General features: G+C 38.0%; 1 protein-coding gene across 4 annotated transcripts in view; it reads left to right on the top strand.

The window, feature by feature from the left end:
* Positions 1-22,143, top strand: part of Grm1 (glutamate metabotropic receptor 1) — a 376,706-nt gene that overhangs the window by 312,189 nt on the left and 42,374 nt on the right. For all 4 annotated transcript variants that reach the window (XM_076926847.1, XM_076926848.1, XM_076926850.1 and 1 more), the window contains 3 exons: positions 4,407-4,653; positions 9,589-9,757; positions 18,259-18,385. In XM_076926847.1, coding sequence (XP_076782962.1) covers positions 4,407-4,653; positions 9,589-9,757; positions 18,259-18,385 — 543 coding nt within the window. The remainder of the gene's footprint in view (positions 1-4,406; positions 4,654-9,588; positions 9,758-18,258; positions 18,386-22,143) is intronic.

The raw sequence follows: 22,143 nt of genomic DNA, 5'->3' as shown, positions 1-22,143 counted from the left end.
AACATTTACTGCAAATCTGCAAAGACTTTACTCCGGGGGTGTGTGGTTTGCACCTCTCTTGTGCTATTCTGAATCCTATCAGTAACAAAGCAAAGGGACAGCCTGTTTCCCTTCTAGAGAGACACAGAGTCCCACAGTTCAACTGAATGCTACTGGCTGATCCTCGGATACACACCAGCAACTGCCCTTATGTGTTACTCATATGCACCATCATTTTTTGAAATATGAATTAACTAAAGCAGTAGTGTCAGAAAATTGAGGCTCACCATATATTATCTTCAATCTGTAAGATACCTGCTGTTTATGTGTCATACAGTGGGGAAATTTCACTGTTAACAATGGACTGTTAGAGTGTACTTAGATGTCTGAATTGTTCACATGTGAAGAACAGGTTGGATTAAGCAATAGAAGGTCAACTTATAATAACAGCATTAACATAGACTTGATTAAATGATTTTTTTTCTCTCCAATTCCAAGTATGAATCCATTTACATTTTAATACACTGAACAGAAAATAATGGCAGGGTCATATTTTTCTGTGATATTAGCAGAGAGAATGCTTACAGAATGGAAAAAAATTTACTATCAGAGGAAACATTTGCAGATCCTTGGCCTGAACATGAGTAAGACGAAGCTATTCTAAATGTTATAAAAAATTCTCTCTGGAAAAGGTAGATAGAAAACTTAGCTGCCTAAGCCTTTAAGCCAAATTGAGGGCACTGTATACTTGGAAGTTGGTATTTTAAAAATGGCCTGATTGATCTTCCTTCAATAAATCTAATACTTGGCAGTGCAAAGGGATGTGAATGTCATCTTCTTCACTTGATTTGTTAACAATACAAAATAATCATCGACCTTTCTGTTTTAATCTTAACGACACTGTATCAAATTGTGTATTGAACATAAAACTGTCAAATAAAATGAAGCGGTAGAGAGACAAATGATAAGACATGGAAAGAATCCTCCCCCACAGACAGAAACATATTTAGTAATATTTCCCAGATTTCTCCCTATTTCATGAGAAAATAAAATATTGCTTATTGTATTTGCCTTCTTAATTTGGAATAAGTCCCAAGGACCTTGATATGAAAACAGTCAATACCACTAGATTTATAGGCACATTGGTGGGAATCAATTACTAAAACAGTAAGTCCAGACACCAACAACGTTGCTTTACTGGAATTAGTATTTCAATAGAGTGTCTATATTTTGCAACTTGGACATTTAAAGTAGGTCAGTATTATATAAAAATTCAGAACATGAAGGTGGCTTGTTTTTTGCTATAAACATCACTCTGTTTATAACGCACCCTCATCTGGTCAAGGCACTGCATGCATGCACAGTATTACTTGGCAGACAATACCTTCTCATGCACATCACCAATGTCCTTGCTGGTTATTGGTCCTTGAATAGTTAATTACAGGGACATATAGAGCTTACCCATGTACTTTCTAAATCTGCATCCAAAGAAGTAGGACCCAAAGCACACTGACTAAGCATGGTTTTACAAACAATGCCAATATGCAGAGTATACTATCTAAAACCATGTAAAACTAGAATTAATAAGTAAAATCCACCAACTATGTTGATCTATATCCATAATCCCACTGCTGAAGAGGCAAGGCAGGATCATTTCTTCAAAGCCAGCCTGGGTTGCATAGAAAACCCTATCTCAAAGATGAACCGTGGTAAACAAAAAAGTGAAACTTATCAAAGTTTCAGGACTCGGGAATGTTGTGCAAATATCAGAAGACTATCTACCTTCTAATACCAGACAGAATTTTAAGGATTAAACATGTACCAATTGGGGTGAAACCAGAAAATCAAATCTTGGGTCCTGCACCATCAAAGGTATGAGCCATTAGTGGTGTACATGAAGACAGTCCTAAGTAAGCACAAAACTTCTGACAATGCCCCGTGCTGACATCTTGTAGCAGTGACATAGAGATGTGCCTGTGCAAGTTCATTTACAGCAGAGCAAAGACTTCTATATTTTACTGTAGGTGAGGCCATTCCCAATGAGAAAGTTTTGAGTTTCGTTTGGAGTAAGGGTTTCACAATGTAATCTGCTCTGGCTTGGCATTTACTATGTAGGTCTGTTGAGTCTTGAAGTCTCAGAAATTCTGTGGCTTACAGGTAGTAGCTAAAGAGAAAGTTCTCACCGATTGTAATTTCCCTTCCCTGTACAGAGCCAGAAGACTGAGAAAACAGGAAAGTCTAAGTGTTGGTAGGTTTATTTGGAAGAGGGTGAACAGTTTATCTTCTGAACTTTGCTTAGAAACACTGTCAAGGTTCCTAGGTCTCTCAATGACAAACACTGTAAGTCCAGGCTTCTTTATCATAATATACTGCTTGTGGATTGAGTGATGGGACTTTTCACTAGTAAGCATCTGTTGCACATCTGGAATATTCCAAGGAAGACACTTAAAACTGGGCTTGGAAAGATATTAATTCATAGCTCAATGCCCAGTCTTCTGTCTCCTGTGTGATCACTGGATGGCCTGTGAGCAAAACCGAAAGAAGAAAGGCATTCAGATCCGTATTTCACCCTGTTATTTCCTCAGCTTTAAAGTAGAAAGGCTAGTATCTCTCTGGCATATCTCATGTACTGAGTGTTATTATAACAAATGCAAAATCGGTAATTATTGTTACATATTTGTCATTAAAATTAAGTAAATATAAAATTAGTCAAAATTAATCAAAGTACTGAAAACTATATGGCATACATACTTGCATTTATATTTACCTATGTACATATATAAATCAGACCCATATTATAATCAGTAAATAGGTATAGTTAGTTGGAGGTCACAGGCTCCAGATCATGCATTGGTTTCCCTAGCTTGCCTTGTTCCCACTTGCATTCAGGAATAATTATGTTTCCCATTTACTTTCATCCTGAAAAAAAAATGACCCATTTTGGATAAGTTATGTGATCGTCCTAAATAAGGATCAAAACGAGAGCACTGATTTCATAGACATCCAAGAATAGATCCCGCCTTGGTGCTGATGAAAGAGGTACCATTTGACAACTACTGGGTTAAGACCAGTCTTACTGTATGTACCAAAAGACCTCAGTCACCTCATTTCAAAGACTTGGCAACTTTTGCAGAGTATCTCTGCTCTCTGTCCAATCCAATGCTGTGTATTCATTCAGGGTGGGTGGATTTTCAAATGTCCCTTTGACCTCCCTTATTCTTGGTTTCCTCTTGGAAAAGTTTAGTCTGACAAATAGTACTTTAGCAAATTCCACTCCTAACACTGATATGTCAAACAAATCTGGAAGATGGATTGGAGTTGGTTGATTCCATAATTTGCCCTTTACTCTAGGGGTTGATACACAAGTATCTCTCAAGTTCCAACTTCATCTAAATAGACCATTCTTTAAATAGAGCTCTAGGACTTTCTATTTCCATTCCAAGTTCAACACCAAAGTCAAAATCTTACTGATCCTTCTAGATGCTCTAACTGCTGAACTTTCTGATTACCTTCAGTTAGATCTCAGTCAGAGTGAATCTATAGAACCAAGTCCAGAGTTCCTAAAAATTGCTGGTGATGTAGTCAAAGTCTATTTTGTTTTCCAAAATTATTACTTTTATATCAGAAAGCCCAATGGTCTCTCAGTTTTTTTCATGGCTATCATGTCCCAAAGTAGAGATTTTCAATGTGGCAAAAAAAAAAAAAAAAAAAAAAAAAAAAACTAACATTACAGTTGCTATGAAATTAGCTGGCAGCTGGGGAAGGTTTATTCACCTGGGACAGAGGTAGAAAGAACAGCAGGGTTTTCAACATTCACAAGTAATTAATTATGTTATAAGGTTCACAAGTGAACAAGGCTCAATTTGATGTAGAGTGTGAGTTCCACACCAAGAAATACTTTAGCAAAGTGTCTGCTGATTGGCAAATGGGTTTTAAGCATAATTACTCTAACCCTGGGTTTTCATGTTCCTAGAGATGAGAATATTTTAGAGTCACCAGAACAAACCATTAGAGGCTAGACATTGTATAAACTGAATTAGCATGAATTATAGATCATCATAACAAATGCAAAAATCTTTTTTCTGTACCATGAGATAGAGAGGTTTGCATTATAATTACCTGTGGGAAAAATAATTCTTCCCATTGCTCCTTGATGATTTATTTTTTATTTTTAACTCAATATTGTTTGTTCCAGAACATAAAATCTTTATTAAATAAAGAAGGGAATAAGAAAAAAAAACTGTTTTCAGACAAAATATAATAGTTGGTCACAAGTACAAAACAAGCTTTGCTTTCAGCAATGTCATGACCCCTGTCAGTGTCTGAGGTCCCTAAAATCACGGAGCACTGAGCTCTGGACATTGGGTTGTAGCCCTGATTAGATTCTTGCTGTGACCCCTGGTAGTGATCTGTTTTTATTGTTACAGGAAATGAAAGCTTGGAAGAAAACTATGTCCAGGACAGTAAAATGGGATTTGTCATCAACGCCATCTATGCCATGGCACATGGGCTTCAGAACATGCACCATGCTCTGTGTCCTGGCCATGTGGGTCTGTGTGATGCTATGAAGCCCATTGATGGCAGGAAGCTCCTAGATTTCCTCATCAAATCCTCTTTTGTTGGAGTGTCTGGAGAGGAGGTGTGGTTCGATGAGAAGGGGGATGCTCCTGGCAGGTAAGGTATACCTTGAACCATGAGCCAGACAAATGCCTACTAGGGTTCTGTTTGGTTCTATGGTTTGGGAGTGTTAAAGATAAACTCACCTAGACAGATAAAACTAAGACCATACACATTTTATAAAGGTCAAGATACTCCGATAACTCTAAGAACCCTGCATCCTGCTAGCTACTCCCACGCCTAGAAATCACCTGTCCTTTTCCTCACGATGCCTGAAAACTCCCCGAGAACATTACACCTGGATAGCAGGACCTTCACAAGGACTGGACACATGCTACTTTCCTCATGAAATATTATGCCTATTGCACCTGATTAATTCTATGTGACAAGAAGAAAATCCTAGATGTACGTGTTTATTTCTCAGGTGCTTCTGAGAAATGCTTCTGTTTATATATCTCAAAAGAAGAAAGAGTTGAGGGTCTGAGGACTGGGATTTGGTTTGTACTGGCTTTCAAAAAAATTAAAAAAAATCATATATATATATATATGTATATATAATTTTTATTGAGTCATTTTACACACAATCTGTTCTGCAACATTTGCTTTGATGCCATTAGTGAGCTCATACGTAGCTGGTATATAGTGAATGTGTTCTGTGTCAAGATTAAATGTATTCATTCATATATATTTTCCTAAGAAAGATAATGAGAATGGCAGAGGAACTGAAATCTGTAGCAGGAAGACAAAAGGCCCTGAGCCTCTAGATGGTGCTCAGTGTGTCCATTATACAAGCTCTGCTGTCTTCCAGAGTGAATGTTACAGATTTTGAGATTCCAAAGGAAACATGCTTTATGCTAAAGAGAAACATTAAATTAGTAAGTCTTGCTATATGAATTTCCTTCTCTGACAGATAATGACAGACTGTCAAAGTTAGACTGTCACTAAATGTCACACAGAGAGCAAGTGATAGAGTCACACACTGAGGTAGTTTGATCTGACTCTAGGCCTTGCCGTGTCCTTGCTACACTATGCTGCTTTTATCTAATCCTAAAATTAGGCAAAATTGCTGGAGGCTTTCTTTGTGTCATGATACAAGTACTGTGACAGACTTGTCCTGGAGGTGTTAAGTTCTATCTGAGGAGAATCCCTTGTGCAGACATAGTGGAATCTCCCCATTAAAAAACATCCAACAGCTCAATGCGGTATAAATGTTATGTCTTTGTCAACAGTTAAAACTGTGTACTACGGGACTCCTTTCAAGATGCCAGTTAGGTGGGGTTGATGCTGATTGTAATGTGAGTGGGATGTATGACACAGGGCCAGAAGATGTGGGGATCTCTGTACCTTAAGAGATGATATCAGGAGAAATAAAAGGATTAGAGGTTTTTAAGAGAGGTTGCCCACCCATCTAATCCTACTATTGTAAACCTGAGTCCACTGGAAATGGGGTTTAGTAGGGATTGGCACTTGCATTGCAACCCCCCCTTCATGATTCTAAGTGGCAAAGATGATGATGGTAAAATAATAGCAATAACAACTTCAAGACACATGAAATTTATTCAGTGTTTAATTAACGCAGGACTCGAACATTTTCACACTCAGTAAATGCACATTTCCTTCTTGTTTTCCAAGTTTTAAGTAATACAGATCATCAGCTTCTATATAGTTCATGTTTAATTATATTTTGACTTTGGAGTCTTCTCTTTGATCCCTTTTCATGGTCTCATTTCCTCCTGCATGAAGTTGGTCTACTTAGTCAGTTCACCTTCTTGCCCCATCACCTCCCGTTGGCTTCTAGCTCCTGTCATAATATCACACTCTCTTGGTCCCTTCAGTAATTATTTCAGTTAATCATCACACAGCATAAAATGAATTCAGCATGAAGATTTCCTGTGGATATGATTTGCATAAGGATATTTCAAGTAAAAGGCAACAACATTCCAGGAAGAAACCCTGATGTTTAAAACAACAAACAAACAAAAAATAAAACAAAAAACAAGGGACAGGAAAGCTGAGTTTATTATTTGCATGCCAGTACTGGAAGTTCTTTTTTAGTAAGCCTGAATTCCTTCCTTGATATTCCAAGTTTGTTTTTTGTTTGTTTGTTTTTTGTTTTTGTTTTGGGTTTTTTTTTTTGTTCCTGTTTTTTTTCCCCAGCATTTGGAACTTTTAAAGAAAGTGTTTTCATGAGAAAATGTTGCGAAATTTTCAGTTTCTAAATGCTAATGAAGTGTGAACTGGCTTTCTTTAAGAAAGAACAAACAAAAAAAAAGTGCTAATAAGAGTCTCCAGTCTTGGGAGAGTGACTTATAAAGATGTTAAACCATCTTGCAAAGACACCACTGGGAGCTTGAGAGGAAGCGCCACATTCTAATATGGAGTGAAGTGCAGAAATAAATGAAAAGGAAAAAATGGAACCATTTGTACTGAATAGTCATAACAGGCTCACTGTCATGTGTTTCAGATGTAAAGATATTGGAGGAGTAGATTGGTCATTGATCCTCAGATGAGCGTGAGACACAAGCTCACAATTAGTAGTCACTTAACCTTCACTTAGAGCTACTCTGAAGTATTCTGAGAAGCCTCAGAAACAAGAGTGATAATAAGAACTACCCCAAAGCCAGAGCAGCAAAAAGATAAATACTGAGCTCTGGAAACACTAAGTTTTTCCTTTGTTAGGGGGAAAAGGTTCCTTTATTTTCCATAAGTTGCTTTTCTTTCAAGAAACTGTTATTTGTAGAAACTGTTAGAATCTGAGTGCTGAGGAGAAGCTCTGAGTTCCCCTATGGGTAATAGGATACATGCACATATCAAGAAAGCATAAAATAATGCCAGTAAATGGATAATTATTGTCTAGATAAGGCCAGGTACAGCCAAGTGATTTCCGAAACCAAGGCTGATAAATAGTAGCTGTCCATAGTGCTGAGAATGAGAACCAGTCTCACACAGGTTCAAAGAGAAAAGTATCGCAGAATCGATAAAGCAGAGACATCAGGGTGGGAGTAGAAGACCTGCCCTGGAAGAGGAATATATGCTGCTTAGTTGCATCTAGTTCCTTGGGTCAAATATAAAGAAACAAAGAGGTACGATGACTCTTGTTCTTGTGCAGCTAGTTAAGATCTGTCCATAGCAGTGCAGAAAATAATCCCTCTGCAGATCCAGTAAAAAGAAGCCAAGCGTAGAACTTAGGTAAACTACCTTATGTTATAGTAGGAAAATGAGGAAGAGCATTAGAGATTATTGGAAATGAATGGCTATCCCAACACCAATGTCTTTCTATATATTTTACATAGTAGAACTTGCCAGTATACTCACATGTTCCTAGAAGTAGAAATATGGATGATCTTAGACAATGCTTCACATCAATGCCAAGCCCTACTTGTGGGGATACAACAAGATAGTGTGTCTTCTTTGGTTTATGAGTAGTAGATATTTGATGGACCAAAATCGGAAGGCTGGAAAATCTCAGATCAAGACACCAGTATGTTTGGTGTCTGAGAGGGGCCTCCTTTCTGATTTATGGATGATCCCGTCTAATGTTGTCCATATGTATTAGAAAGGTAAGACAGATTTCTCAGGCTGCTTTTGCAGAAAAAAAGAATCTCAACCATGAAGGATCCTTTCTCATGACTCTATCACTGCCCAGTTAGAGTACGGGTCTTAGCAAATTAATCTGGAGAAGATGTAGACATTCATCCATAGGACCTATGCATGTGTCCCAATTAGCAAGTCATTTCTGTTCTTCTTAGGTTCCAAAATCCAAATAAGAACCCCAAGAGATTAGTGACAGTCCTAAGTAGCGTAACTTACCATTAAAATGTGTGACAAGGCTCCAGTTCACACATCCTGATGGCAAGTCTTCTGTTCTATCTGTTGTGTTGCCAACTTTCCTCCACTGTAGCCCTGGAGGAAAATATCTTCCGGCACCCAGAAGATATTTTTGTTGTAGTAAATATTTCTTGAAGAAAAAAAATAGAAAGATACGTGATGCCATCCTTACTACAGGAAGAGTTCAGATGTCAACTCTGCCTTTGTGCAGCATTTGAAGCCCCTGAAATAACTGACTCCAATTGTTCAGTTCCACAAGTGTTTGTCTCAATCAGAAAAGAGAACATCACTGTGCATAATAATAAATTGGTTGGCAAAATATTTATATGGGTAAGAGTGCTTGCACAATAAGTAAGAGGACCCAAACTTAAATCCTTAACACAGCAGGAAGAGTTACTCATAACTATAACCTCGACATTGGGGGTTAGAAACAGGAAGACCCAGGGAGCTCACTGATCAACCAACTTACGACACTCTTCTGATTCTGTGAGATGCCATGGACAAGGGAGAAATTGATAGAAGATGCCAAATGTCATCTTTTAAACTCTACAAGTTCACATGGACACCACTCCACCATTCATGTGCAAGTACTGCACGTGTATGAAGCACACACAAAATATAATACACACATATGTCACATATAACACACACATTAAGCCCTTATCCTCTTTCTTAACTAAAAGATACCTCTTTCATGTTCCTTACTTTGCTTGTACTTAGCAAATGGTCTAATCTTTTTAATACCTCCCATATTTAAAATTTCACTGTAATGAAAATGGCAACTGAGTATAAAAAGGGAATATGCAATAAAAGTAAACAAGCATGGAAATTAATGTTTTCATGGATGGTACGAACTTGTTCGAAGGGTACTACATGCTTTTAAAGAGTTAATCAACTAATCACATACATTACCTTTTAAAACATAAACAGAAAATTTTTGAGAGTAATACATTATTTAACAAAAGTGGATGGTATATGGATATTCTCTGAGAATCAGAGGGAGTGTTTAGAATAAACTATACATGTGACAGTCACTGGTGCTGGGATGTGATGATCCACCCTTTGATCTCTCTTCTCCCACTAAAATCCACTTACAAATTGTCTTTGTTTTCTTCCTTAGGGAAACATCCGGTAAGAATAACACATATTTATTTTTTGTGTTAGGTATGACATTATGAATCTGCAGTACACAGAGGCTAATCGCTATGACTATGTCCATGTGGGAACCTGGCATGAAGGTGTGCTGAATATCGATGATTACAAAATCCAGATGAACAAAAGCGGAATGGTACGATCTGTGTGCAGTGAGCCTTGCTTAAAGGGTCAGATTAAGGTAAGGCACAAATGCATCCCTGGACATTATTTGCAAAGAAGTACACCACCTTTTGCAATAGCAAAGAAAAACAGATATTTTTTAAGAAGACTATTCAGAAAGAACACATAGATGGCTGCCCTTATGTTCAGCCAGAACTACAAAGAACTGCTAAGACTTAGGTAACTATTAGGTTAGGATATAGGATTTTAGATATTTAGATAGGCATATTTTGATAATTTTAGATATCTAGATATTTGGTTAGAAACTATGTAAACTACTGAAACAGTTTAAGCTTTTATTTTAATAGCAATGACAGACTGGGGATTTCCATATAATGTAGGCAGCTAGAAGATGAAGAACAGCATTAAAAATCGAAACAGAAGCAAGTGTGGAAAACCAGTCATTTTTCTTAGTCATAGTGGCAGCTATTTCTTAAGAAAGCTCTGGGAATCTAAAGTACAAAGTGGATTGTGATGGATGCGTTAATGAATTTCACTGTAACAATCATTACACAATGCATACGTATATCAAACCTACGTGTTGCCCAACTTGCGTTGTAACCAGCAATGTCACTTAGTCATAGTTCTAGCTATTGTTTAAAGAAGGCAAAAGCTAGACAATGCTGAGAATATGGCTAAAGTGACAATCAATCACAGAGACAAGGAAAACCAAAGCAATGCAGATGCTGTGAACAGCATTGCTCTTTGGTCCTCCTGAAATGGATTATTTTTAAACAAAGCGCATCTCCACTTTTTAATTATATCCAGACGCTCACAGGGAAGAAGAAGTAATTAACTGATAATCTTACTATCTGCAGAAAACTAAAGAAAATAAATACTAAATACAGGATTTCTTGATGGTCATGCTGGAGAGAATGGTCATTGAGGAAGGCTTTAGGCCCAGGCTACTCACAGTCTGGCTGGATGATGCAGGAAGCAATGGAGTATATCAGAGGAGTGGTGAGCTGGCAGGCATGCAGCTCAGATGAACTAATAGGTCTTCCCCAGCTCTAATTTGTGGTGATTCATCCCAGGAAAGCAGACAAGCTGTCACGTAAATGTCGCAAGGCACAGCTGGGACTGGAGTCCATCTTGTGTGAAGCTCTGGACCCCTTCCTGTGCCATCAAGATCATTCGCTCTGCCAGAAAGCTTCAGACTCATTCCCCCACCTCCTGCAGAGGTGACCACAAATTATACTGAGGAATACTCAGTGTGCTGACATCTCCTGAGGCCAGAGCTTAGCCTAAGATTTTCTGTGGAGAATTGAGAAGCCTCATATGAACTATTAGAAATGTTGGAAGGTTTGGAACCTTTAAGAGCATGAAGCAGCTGAGAAAAGTTGTCAGGGTGGAGCAACTCTTGGTAGTTCTAGCCACTTTGAGGAAAAAAATAAAGTTCTGAGACCAATTGTAGTAATTGTGCTTTCTCTGAGGAAGTTACATTAAAACCAGTTGTACTCATGGCAGCTAGGTACATAGAGTGATAATGGACTCTTATTAGGACCACCATGGCCATGCTTAACCCCTTAGGTTGTGGGTATTATAGTTTGTGTGTGTACCACTGAGGTTTGTGCGTAGAACTTAGTCCTCAGTGTGATCATGTGGAGAGGTGGTGAGACCTTTAAGATTTGGGACCTATGTTTAAGTAAGTCATTGAGGACATCACTCCCACAAGAAATTAATATTCATTATTTGTCTCATGCAGTGATCATCATGACAACAGTGTGTTGTAAAGGTAAGGTCATTAATGTGCTTAGACTCTTCTGCAAGCAACCAGTCACTTTGTTGTCATGATGTAGCCCAAAGAAGCCCCACGAGCAGCCAAATAGTTCAGTCCTATCTTAGACTTCCAGCCATGAAAGCTGCAAACTAGATAAATCTCTCTTGTTTATAAATCTTTTGTAGCTTCTAGTATTTTGTTTTGAGAATGGGCCAATTCAGTGGACCACATTCGCCAGGTAGCTGATCATGATTTGGGTAGTGTGGGGCAAAGAAGACTGATGGTTTCCAGTCTATGTAGAGATATTTCAGTTGTGTAAATGTGACTCCACCAAAACCACCATACATGAGCTAACAGCTCTGCTTCTCTCTAGACATCCATTTCTTGTCTAGATGGCTCTCTTTCCCAGGAGGCCATCTGGTGGTACTTTGAGTATGTCTTTTGAGAATCAGAGGCATCAAACTTTCCCTTGACTCTTACTAAGAGGTATCAGACCAATGGATTCTTAGTATATTGGGATCTTTTGTTTGGTTAGTTGCTTTTGGATGTAGAAGAAAACCAGAACATTGGATAACTCAAGTCATATGTGGGGCGAACAGAGAAGACCTAGGTCAGTGTCTTTCTGACTCTTTTATAGTCCGAGGGACACTGAGTTGGCTGTACGGATAACTAATACTGAAAAGTTAAATACGGAATAATTTTATTTTTCAGGATACAGGGTAGGGGAGAAAACTGGCATGAAAATATCCCTTTTATCAATAATTCACCATATTTCAGATCCTTTTACAACCCTCCTTACACTCTGTCCTTAACAAGCTGTGATTGGGTGAGACCTTTAAAAGGTGGATCCATGTGTAGGTAAGTCATTGGGAACATCACTCCCAGAAGAAATTAATATTCATCATTTATCTCATGCAGGCATATTTCAATTGCACATTTCAGAAGAAAGGCCTTTTTTCCTTCTCCAAGTTCAGAGGCAGGTTGGCTTGCATATATATCTGTCTGCCTAGATGCTGAATTCTTTCTGAAAGCATTTCTGTGTTACATCTATATGATGTTATCATGGGAGATCCTAGTAATCATGGCTAAGCCATTACAGAGTACTCACTATAAATGCAAATCTCTCAAGGGCCAATTTTAGAAATATTCTGTACTCTGCAAGATAAAAATATACTGCTCTCAGTAGCACCTGGATGGGGGAGATACGTGTTTGTTTCCCATAAACACCTTGGGAGGTAGAGAAACAAATGAAATCTGAATCCCCTTACCAAATAATAGCACTTATATACTAACACCACTAATTTGCCACCTACCAGGTCTAAGATAGAAAGCTAGCTCCCAGTAGCCATTGTAAAGAGAGTCAGCCTGAAAAGGATCATAAGACGTGTATTTGTATTAACTGGGAAGTGGAGCTTTAAAAGAAAAGACAACCCCTTCTACACATCAAATATCCTAAATGCTAAAGCAATAATTTTATGTCTTTTCTGACAATCCATAAAACCTTATTATAATAATTTTGATGCTATTAAAAGCCCATTTTCTGCTACTTATCTTTAGAGATATGTAACTTATAAAAATAATACCTTATGATGCTAATGCTTTCTTGGGAGAGCCAATTCTGGACAAGGTAAATAAAATATCTTTAGACAAGTCAAAAGAGTCTATGCCATAAAATTTAATAGAGGCTATTTAATATAGTTTACCAGTTATAAAAGTATAAGAGAATACTGAGACAACCCCAAGATAAGGAACAGTGTGACTCTGTTCCCTCTCTTGAAATAGAAGGACCATGGAAAGATTCAGAGTCTTGTTCAAAGATCCTCTTGTGTACAGTGGAGTGGGAAGGGAAAAGATACCTTGTTTTCTATGTTCTTGTACTTCTATGTTCTTTGTACTTCTTGTGTGCCAAATGGACCCCGGAAAGAGTAGGGAAGAGATCTACAGGTCTCATTGAACCATAAAACTACACTACACAAGCATTCAGTAGCAATTTGTTATTGGGTGATTCTATCAGGACAAGCAAGGACAAAGGAACAGAGAAAGTGAGATCTGAAGGAACAGGAGTGTGCAGGAAGTCATAGGAAAATTACAGGGAGGAAAAGGGAAGGGAAGAAGGAACAAAGTCTGGGACTCAAATTCACCCAGCAAGTCTTTGTCTAAGTACAATGCACTCCTTACAGGCTACTCGTTGAAGTGACTCTTACAGAAGAGGTGTTACTGGCCCTGCTTTATAGATGACGGATCTGAGACCCAGATGGGTTGAGTCCCTTGCTTCTCAGTTCTTGCATCTAGAATGTACTGCAGCTGGGCTGAGAGCCAACCCACAGCTCTTATCATCCCGTGGCCACATGTTGTTCGGCTTTGTTGTTATGTGAACTGGCACGTTGCCCTTAAGTGTGGATTTCAATTTTTAAGCACTGGATTTTCAACAGTTCACAATAAAAACATAAATAGTGATCCACTTTAAAAATACAGAGGGAAAAGTGTCCAGAATTAAGGAAGTAAGCTTTTGTGAAGGGTGTATGGGGGCGGGGGAGTTTTACAGAAACAAAGAAAGTGCTAGAGAACGAAGGGATTTGTATAGATTGCTTTTACAGAACCCCTGCTCCCTATTTCCCCCCTCCCCCTCTCTCTCATACCTTCTTCCTTCAAATGCACGTATATATTGTGTTTCCAATATGCTGAATTTGAGATATAGGTTAGGGTAAGATAAGAAAGTTTTTTTTCTCATCTTTACATGTTCTAGTGAACATGGTAATCATGGCAACTATTTCCTCACCATGTAATGCCTTTTGTTGTGCAGTAATTTTGTTTTGTTTTGTTCAGCCACATATCTAAACTATAGTCTTCAAAACTGCAATAATTGTTTTCACTCATGATTTTGGCCAATTTATTGTATTTTCTACTAGAGAGGTAGAAGTTTAGTTTCAAATGAAAATAGAAATATGAACCTCAGGAAATTGCTTAATTTGAAATGATAGACAGAACCTTTTTAATCTTCAGCCTTGTACATCACTTTGAGGGTTGTTATTATTTTCTGTTTTGTTTTTGTTTGTATTTATGGGTGAGCAAAAGGGCAGAGGCAGATTTGTTGAGTACTATAGGGCACATGATACTTTTCAATGTGATATCAGATGTTCTTATAGACACAATGTTGCTTAAAGAGTCCATTAAGCAACCCCTTATATTTGTTCCTAACTTGAAGGGGGTATGCCTCGGTGTGTGCCCTGAGAATTTGTGGGTACACCACTACAGGGCTTGATTTCTCAGCTTTCCAGACAGTAGCTATAATAACTTGAAAAAATTACCAATGGTGAAAACTTATGATTTGTTATGTCTTTTAAAATAAACTTATAATCTTGATTCTTTATATTTACACTTCTATCTTCTTTCAACACAGGATATTATTAAAAAGTTACTGGGCTGTTTTAGAACAAGTATTACAAGACTCTGTAGCACGTTAGGGCTTTAGATTCCCACGTGACTTATGTGTTCTCTGATCATTTTTTGTAAACTGGCCCTTAACAACTTTTTTTTTTTAAAAAGCTTTGTTGTTTCAATGTTGTTTTTCTTTGCATACTTTCCTGTTTTCTTTAAATTGTTGTTAAGTAGCTTTGTGTATTACAGTTGCTTATTCTGTCCAATTTCAGAATTATTCTCTAAAAGATGTTGTTTATTTGGGATTTTGGATACTCATTCTTGAGCAAAATTATCAAGCAAGTAATTTGTCCTTGTTTTTCCCTGATACATTTGGAAACATGGTAAGATTAAGAATAGACAGGCTATGTGACTCTTTGTATATGTCTGTGCATATCTCTACTGCTTGCTGCCAATTTTTTCTGCTTCTTTATACAGAAATAACTGTACAAAACAGATTTTATCTAAAGTCCATATTATTTAACAGAAAAATAGAAACGGAGATGTGGGGATATTATAATTGCCCTCTACTAATGTCCAACAAACTTGTCAGTAGCACATTTTCTCTGGGAGAACAAACAACTTCAGCCATGTGATAGAATATAAAATTTGTATTATGTGAATTCAGTTGCATGGAACTTTGATCAGCTTTACCGTCTCCTTCATTCTGCAATGATGGAAACATTGTGACATGTCCACAAAATTTAAAGTCATTAATGTTCTATCACCATGCCTGATAAAATCTACTATCTGATGAGCTCCTGCTATTTTGATCTCAAAGCTTTGTTTGAGAAACTAAAAACCTGAGAAATTGCCTATGAGGCTATAAGTTTTCAACCCCATCAGAAATCCAGAATGACTGAGTTAACTATAATTGTGGGAAGCACAAAGCATAGCTTCTAAAACTTAGCCAATTTATAGAGACCTCTGAACACCTGGAAAAAAAACCTGAGAAATGTCAAAAGAATACAGAGAGTTGGGTGGATAAATTTATTTAGTAATATGTTTTGAATTTGCCAAAATAGCAACATTATTTTAACTGGGAAATGAAAGATTAAAGCTAGATAAACTGATACATAGTATTTTACATTAGCTATTACAATTTAAATTAATTAAAATAAGGACGCAATATTCATTTATTAATTAAAAATTTATCGTATGCCGGGTGGTGGTGGTGCACGCCTTTAATCCCAGCACTTGGGAGGCAGAGGCAGGTGGATTTCTGAGTTCCAGGCCAGCCTGGTCTACAGAGTGAGTTCCAGGACAGCCAGGGCTACACAGAGAAACCCTGTCTCGAAATACCAAAATATATATATATATATATATATATATATATATATATATATATATATATATATATATTTTACTATTTAGAAAGCCATTCTTGTTTGCAATATAAATTTTCCATACCTATTTTGAAGCTAACTAAAATTAATTTTCAAAAAGCACTAAATTTCACTGCACTCTCAAAAAGCCATTTGAAAGCAAAATAAGAAAAGAAAAACTTTTCACATGTGCTGAGAATATTCCGTCATTTGATTCTTTCCAGCAATTCTGAACTGATGGTATCAATTTCAGATTTATAAAGGCTCAGGTGTCTATCACTTTAAATTATGGCAGTATTTACAGATTAATTCTGACTTTACATATGGGAATGCGTGGGTTTTTTTAATGTGCTAGCAAAGAACTTCTGCTAATCTACACGAGGCAATAACAGGGCGCAGGCTTTGCCTTCTGCTATCAACAGTGAGAGAGCATAAGAAAACATTTGAAGCCACTGTGTTTCGACATTGGAAGACAGCACTCGACCTTGATGCCATGGAAGTGAAAAAAAAATGTGCAAGGAGAATCCAAAAACCACTCAGGCTTCCTGCCTGGAGGCAGTCTCCTGACTCTTCAGCTCCACAGAACACAAGAGTTTGGCCATCTTGCTAATTCAATAAGACAGAATCTGAGTTTGGGAGCGCCAAGAGAGCTATACTTTGTAACACAGAGAAGCAAGATGATGGAGCTCTGCAGGAAATAAATAAACAGTCCCAGAAATTACCACAGGGGTTTCCTTGGATACCTGACTGGCAATCTGCCTGTGAGCATAGGAGTCTGAAGAGTCCAGGCAAAGGGCAATGCCCATGAGAGTAAATTCTCAGAGCTGACACAGCCAGGAACTATTGCAGTTTCCATCAGCCAGAATGGAGAGGTCGTCTTGAACACACACAATTGGATAAAGGACTGAAAGAATCAGAATTTGTTAGTGAGGCTGAAAAGTTCCTAAAACAGTTTATATATATATAATATATATTAAATATATATATTAAATATATATATTAAATATATATTAAATATATATATATTTAAATATATATTATGTCCAGCCTGCATAATATATGTCCATGGGTCAGAGGCATCCTTGGAGAGCTGTGATTGTGCCCCAACATATTTGTAGATGAAAGGTGACATCACAGGGTCAAAGGTCACATAGTACCCACCAAAGCCAAGTTCCAAAGTGGAGAAAACTGGGCTGCAAAGAACTAAATGTCTGTTAGATACAGTTGAAAACTTCTTAATGAGAGGCAGGGGGTGGAGGAAGAGAGATGCAGCACGCTGAGCCTTCACACATGAGTCTGGTCAAAATTTCTTAGACATTTTTGAGAAATTTGAAACACTTAATACATTATCAAGAACATCAAATTATTTTGTTTCTGACATCTACATAAAAAAAGCCTATCTCAAGGTTCAGGAACTCATCCACATAGAGAGAAAGTCATCAAAAATAATACAAAATAAATAAGCATGGGTCTAACCTGGGAGGTAGCCATTCTGGGTCCACCTATACCTTCCCACAATATTGTTGGAGTATATTCAAAGAATGAAAAGACTTTTTCAGGGAAAAATATTTTTTTTTCTTTTTTAAAAGAATTAATAAATGTTAATGTAAATAAATAAAAATATAGTTAAATTTTTGTTTTTTTCTTTTTTAATTTGAGATAAGATTTCACTATGTAGCTCTGACTCTCCTGGAATTTATTATGTAAACTAGGTGTCCTTGAACTCATGGAGATCTACCTGTCTCTGCCTCCCGGTGCTGGGATTGAAGGTGAGTGTCACTATGCCCTGCTTATAGTCTTATTTCTTAAAAGTGCTATGGAAATAATGTAGCCCATAATGTACTCACTTTGTATGAAATTGCTACCAAATGGCTTCCAAACTCAGGATACTATGAGTTGGTTTCCACTCTCTATGCTCATGGGTTTTTCAAACATTTCCCAGGTCTGTTTAGCAGGCAGGAAACTTTTCAAAGTTATTGTGAAGACAAGGCCTCACCTGAAAGAGGAGCTGGTCGGGGGAGCCAGCTTCTCAGTAAGCAATACCTTCCTGTCTTGCAGGTCATACGGAAAGGAGAAGTGAGCTGCTGCTGGATCTGTACGGCCTGCAAAGAGAACGAGTTTGTGCAAGATGAGTTCACATGCAGAGCCTGTGACCTGGGGTGGTGGCCCAATGCAGAGCTCACAGGTAGGACTGGGCTCACTTGGTCACATTGTCTTCCTGAGAGGACTCACCGATCAGATCAGATGGGTCTTTTCACTACTGCCTTCTGTGACAAACTTTGTAGAGCTTGTTTGTAGAGCTACAGTATTGAGAACTATATACGAGCCCTTTGAAGTGTTCATGCCCTGCGTTGACAATGAAGTTCGTTTCCACCTGAACACACGTAAGTAGACATGTGCTGGAACATTCTGTGAGTAGACATTCTCTTTCAGAGACATTTTCTATTTCTTCTTTCCAAAATGCTATTTTGAGGCATTTCAAGTCCACTGAATTAATATTTGCTATCATTTCTTGGACGTTGGCTGTGTATATGTAAGCTGCTACTGTAATCTCTAAAGAAACATAGGTAAATGAACACCAATCCAGCCTTTTGCTCTTGGCATTTGTATGCTCATGTGTGTGTGCATCTTGGCATTGTTCTCATGGCTATTCTCCTGGTCCAGACTTTTAGATGTGGAGATACTGAACTTTCAGATGTGAGTCACCAGGACTGGCTACAGTCTTAGCTTTTGTTTTGCTTAAAATCTGTGAGGGGAAGATAATAGAACAGTTAATAGAAAAGGGTGCTTATACAGTATATGAAGCTTTTTAGACAAGCAAAGAGATGATGCACAAGAAGTGAAAGCTTATAGTAGACGTGTAATAAGTACCAGGGAATAAGTACATGGGCTTGGTTGATAGACACCCCAAGTGTTAAGAAATGGGACTGGGTAGGATACTTATGGTGATTGTTGGTATTTCTCTCAGCCCTTGCCTGTGTTTAGACCTTGGCTTTCTGGCTTTTGGCATGGGAAAATTTTAAGGTAGGGATGGCAGCATGATGCCTGTTTGCATATAGATGGATCCAGTGGCAATGTTGAATGCAGACAAGACTGGACAGAGAAGAGGGAGTTGCTACGATCCCAATGAGGCATCTCAGAGGATATGGACTGGAACAGCTACAGAGAGAAAGGAGAGTAACTGGATGTAAGAAACTATTTGAAAGTAAATTGAGGAGAGCTGGGATGCTCTTACCACATAAACACACACACACACACACACACACACACACACACACACACACACACACACCTACCTTTAAAAAAGCAATGTTCATATAGTTTGTTTTTATAGTCCCTGGATAAACTCATGTTTCAAAATTATTCACATAAATTTTATGTCTAGAGTTCTAGAAGTCTTGGCATACGGCTAAGTATTGACTTGGTGCACTAACCATTCATCTTAGAGGAAGTAGAAGAAACCTACAGGCACAAAGCTGTGTGCAAAAAAAAGTCAAGGAGGCCAAGCCATGAACCTCCTGATCCCATGACTCCTTGGGTGCCTTTGAAAATCTTCAGAAGAGGTGAAAATGCTAATGGTTGCTGGCCTTTTGCTTGATTCTAAAGAAAAATATGAAAGCTAAATGCATGGCTTTCCCCAAATATAGTTTTAAAAAATGGTCAGATCAGGATAACTAGGTCATATAGCTAAAATTATACTTAAAATGGCACAACCACATGAAATGCTAGCCTTGTCAGAGTTAAATCTAAATGAGTATCAAAAACCTTTTCGGTGCAAAAACCTTTTCTAAAGAAAGCAAGTTAGATCAGAATAGAATATTTCCGAAGGCACCAATAGAATTAACAACACACTTGCCCTTTCCTTTACTCTTAATTCTCTACCTAAAAGCTAGCTTTAAAGTTTTCATATACCTAAAAGTTACCCAACAAATGCCCACCTCCAGAGTCTCGTCATCTAGTTCCAGAATGGAACCTAGTATGTTTGGATACAATAATTGCCTTTGCTCACACAGGCAATCTTAATTAAATGCAGTGTGTCACACACACCAAACTACATAAAAGGAGGGGGCTTAGAAAGAAGAGATGAAAGGAAATAAGGGGTAAATTAAAAACACCTTGATCAAAGAGCATAATACACATGAAATTATAAAAGTTTCATAGCTTGTACTTATTTTATGCTGAGTTCATTCTGGTGTCTTATGGTTTTGTTTCTTTTGTGTGTTTCCCAAGGTATCCTTTTCTTCTTTGGAGCCTTCATTTCTGGGTTAGGAACAATGTATAGGAGGACAGTGTTCAGTAAGAATCATCTCAACGCCGCAGGGGAGAGACCATGCATGTGTTAACCCACCACACGGTCCTTTGGTTCAGCAGTACATTCTGGGTGCTTTCTTCATGTAGATATATTTTGATGACTAGAGAACCTACATCTCAACTTTTCAGCTCAACATTACTCTCAGCATCTTTAAACATGTGCCACTAGAATCCAAAGTAGGTTTTGGGCCACTGATCTTGTGTCCCCTCTTGCCCACTCTATACCAGCTTGGGCATACCTACCAAACCCACCGTTACACATCTGGAGTGGCACACATTGCTCTTTTAAAGTGACATCTTTCAAATATTTGCTTTCTTTTTAGCTATGCATTCCCTTCTAGGCCTAGTGTCACCTATGTCCTTGAGGTGAATGTAAATATTTGAACCCTTTATTTTGAATGAAGTTTTAAAATTTTCTGGGTCAAGAGAGTACTGAGCCACTTTTACAGGTGTCTTACAGAATAAGCAAAAATATTTTTAAAAAAGAACACAGTAGAGAAAAGATAACACCTAATAGCTGTGTCATAATCCATGTCTGTTCAATGTAGAGAATGAGAAGATGAGTGCAGTTGTCAGAATAAAAGACGCCTTGTAAATCTGTTTATTTCCCTCCTGTGCCCAATGGCCACATCACCTACTTCAAGGATACAGGCACTGCATGGCATACACGTTTCTCTGGTTTTCCTGTGGACTCACACCTCCTGGTCACTCATATGTCTCTCTAGTTTTCTCTCTTCCTGCTCATCCACTTTTCCTCAAAGAGTCATTGTGTTTGAGAGCTGTACCTGACCTAGCACCTGGTCTCTTCTTCCAGCTAGTTGAGGAAGATCTCAGCTGACAGATCCAAGTGTAAAAACCTTTTTGGGGTTATACTCAGAAGGCAGAAGTACTGACTCTGAGAGACAAGAGGGTTTTCCTCCTCTGCATGCTTTTGAATTTTTCTGAGCCTTTCCTACTGCTCTATTTTCATATGAGTTAGGACTTAGTTCACACATGAAAAAGACCTTCTATCTAGATCTTAAAATACATTTTAGGGGGCAGGTAAAGTACCTCAGTAGGTTAAGGTGATTGCCACCAAAATGCCTGACCCAAGTTCAATTACTGGGACCCACAAAAAAGAAAGAAGAAACTTTTGCAAGTTGTTTTCTGACCTTTGCATGTGCAATCATGGTGTTTGTTAGGCGTGATGAGTGCATGCATGTGTGCATGCACACACATGCACAAACACACACACACACACACACACACACACACACACACACACATACTGAAACTTTAAGACATCCACTAAAAAAGATTTAGTATGTTGTGATGCTTTCTGATTGTTTATTTGAGACCAAATCATACTTGTCTTGTACAGCCCTGACTATGTAGCCCAGGATGGCCTTAAAATAATGATTCTTCCATCTCAATATCCCCTTTGAGTTACTGGGTTACAGGGGTATACCACCACACCCAGTAGTCACGATGGAACTCAGTAACATATTTAATTCCATGGATTTCTCCACTGTGATCATATTAGCTACATAGTATCAGATGACTCTTTTTATTAATTAGAACTTCATCTTGACAAAACATGGAAGAAATCTTGGTGACCATAAATTAGATGGACACCAGTACAGTTGCATTTCT

Source organism: Arvicanthis niloticus, chromosome 28 (assembly GCF_011762505.2).
Source record: "Arvicanthis niloticus isolate mArvNil1 chromosome 28, mArvNil1.pat.X, whole genome shotgun sequence".
NCBI classification, from domain to species: Eukaryota; Metazoa; Chordata; class Mammalia; order Rodentia; family Muridae; genus Arvicanthis; species Arvicanthis niloticus.
The sequence above is the reverse complement of the archived record's forward strand: the minus strand, read 5'-3'. Positions and strand labels throughout refer to the sequence as shown.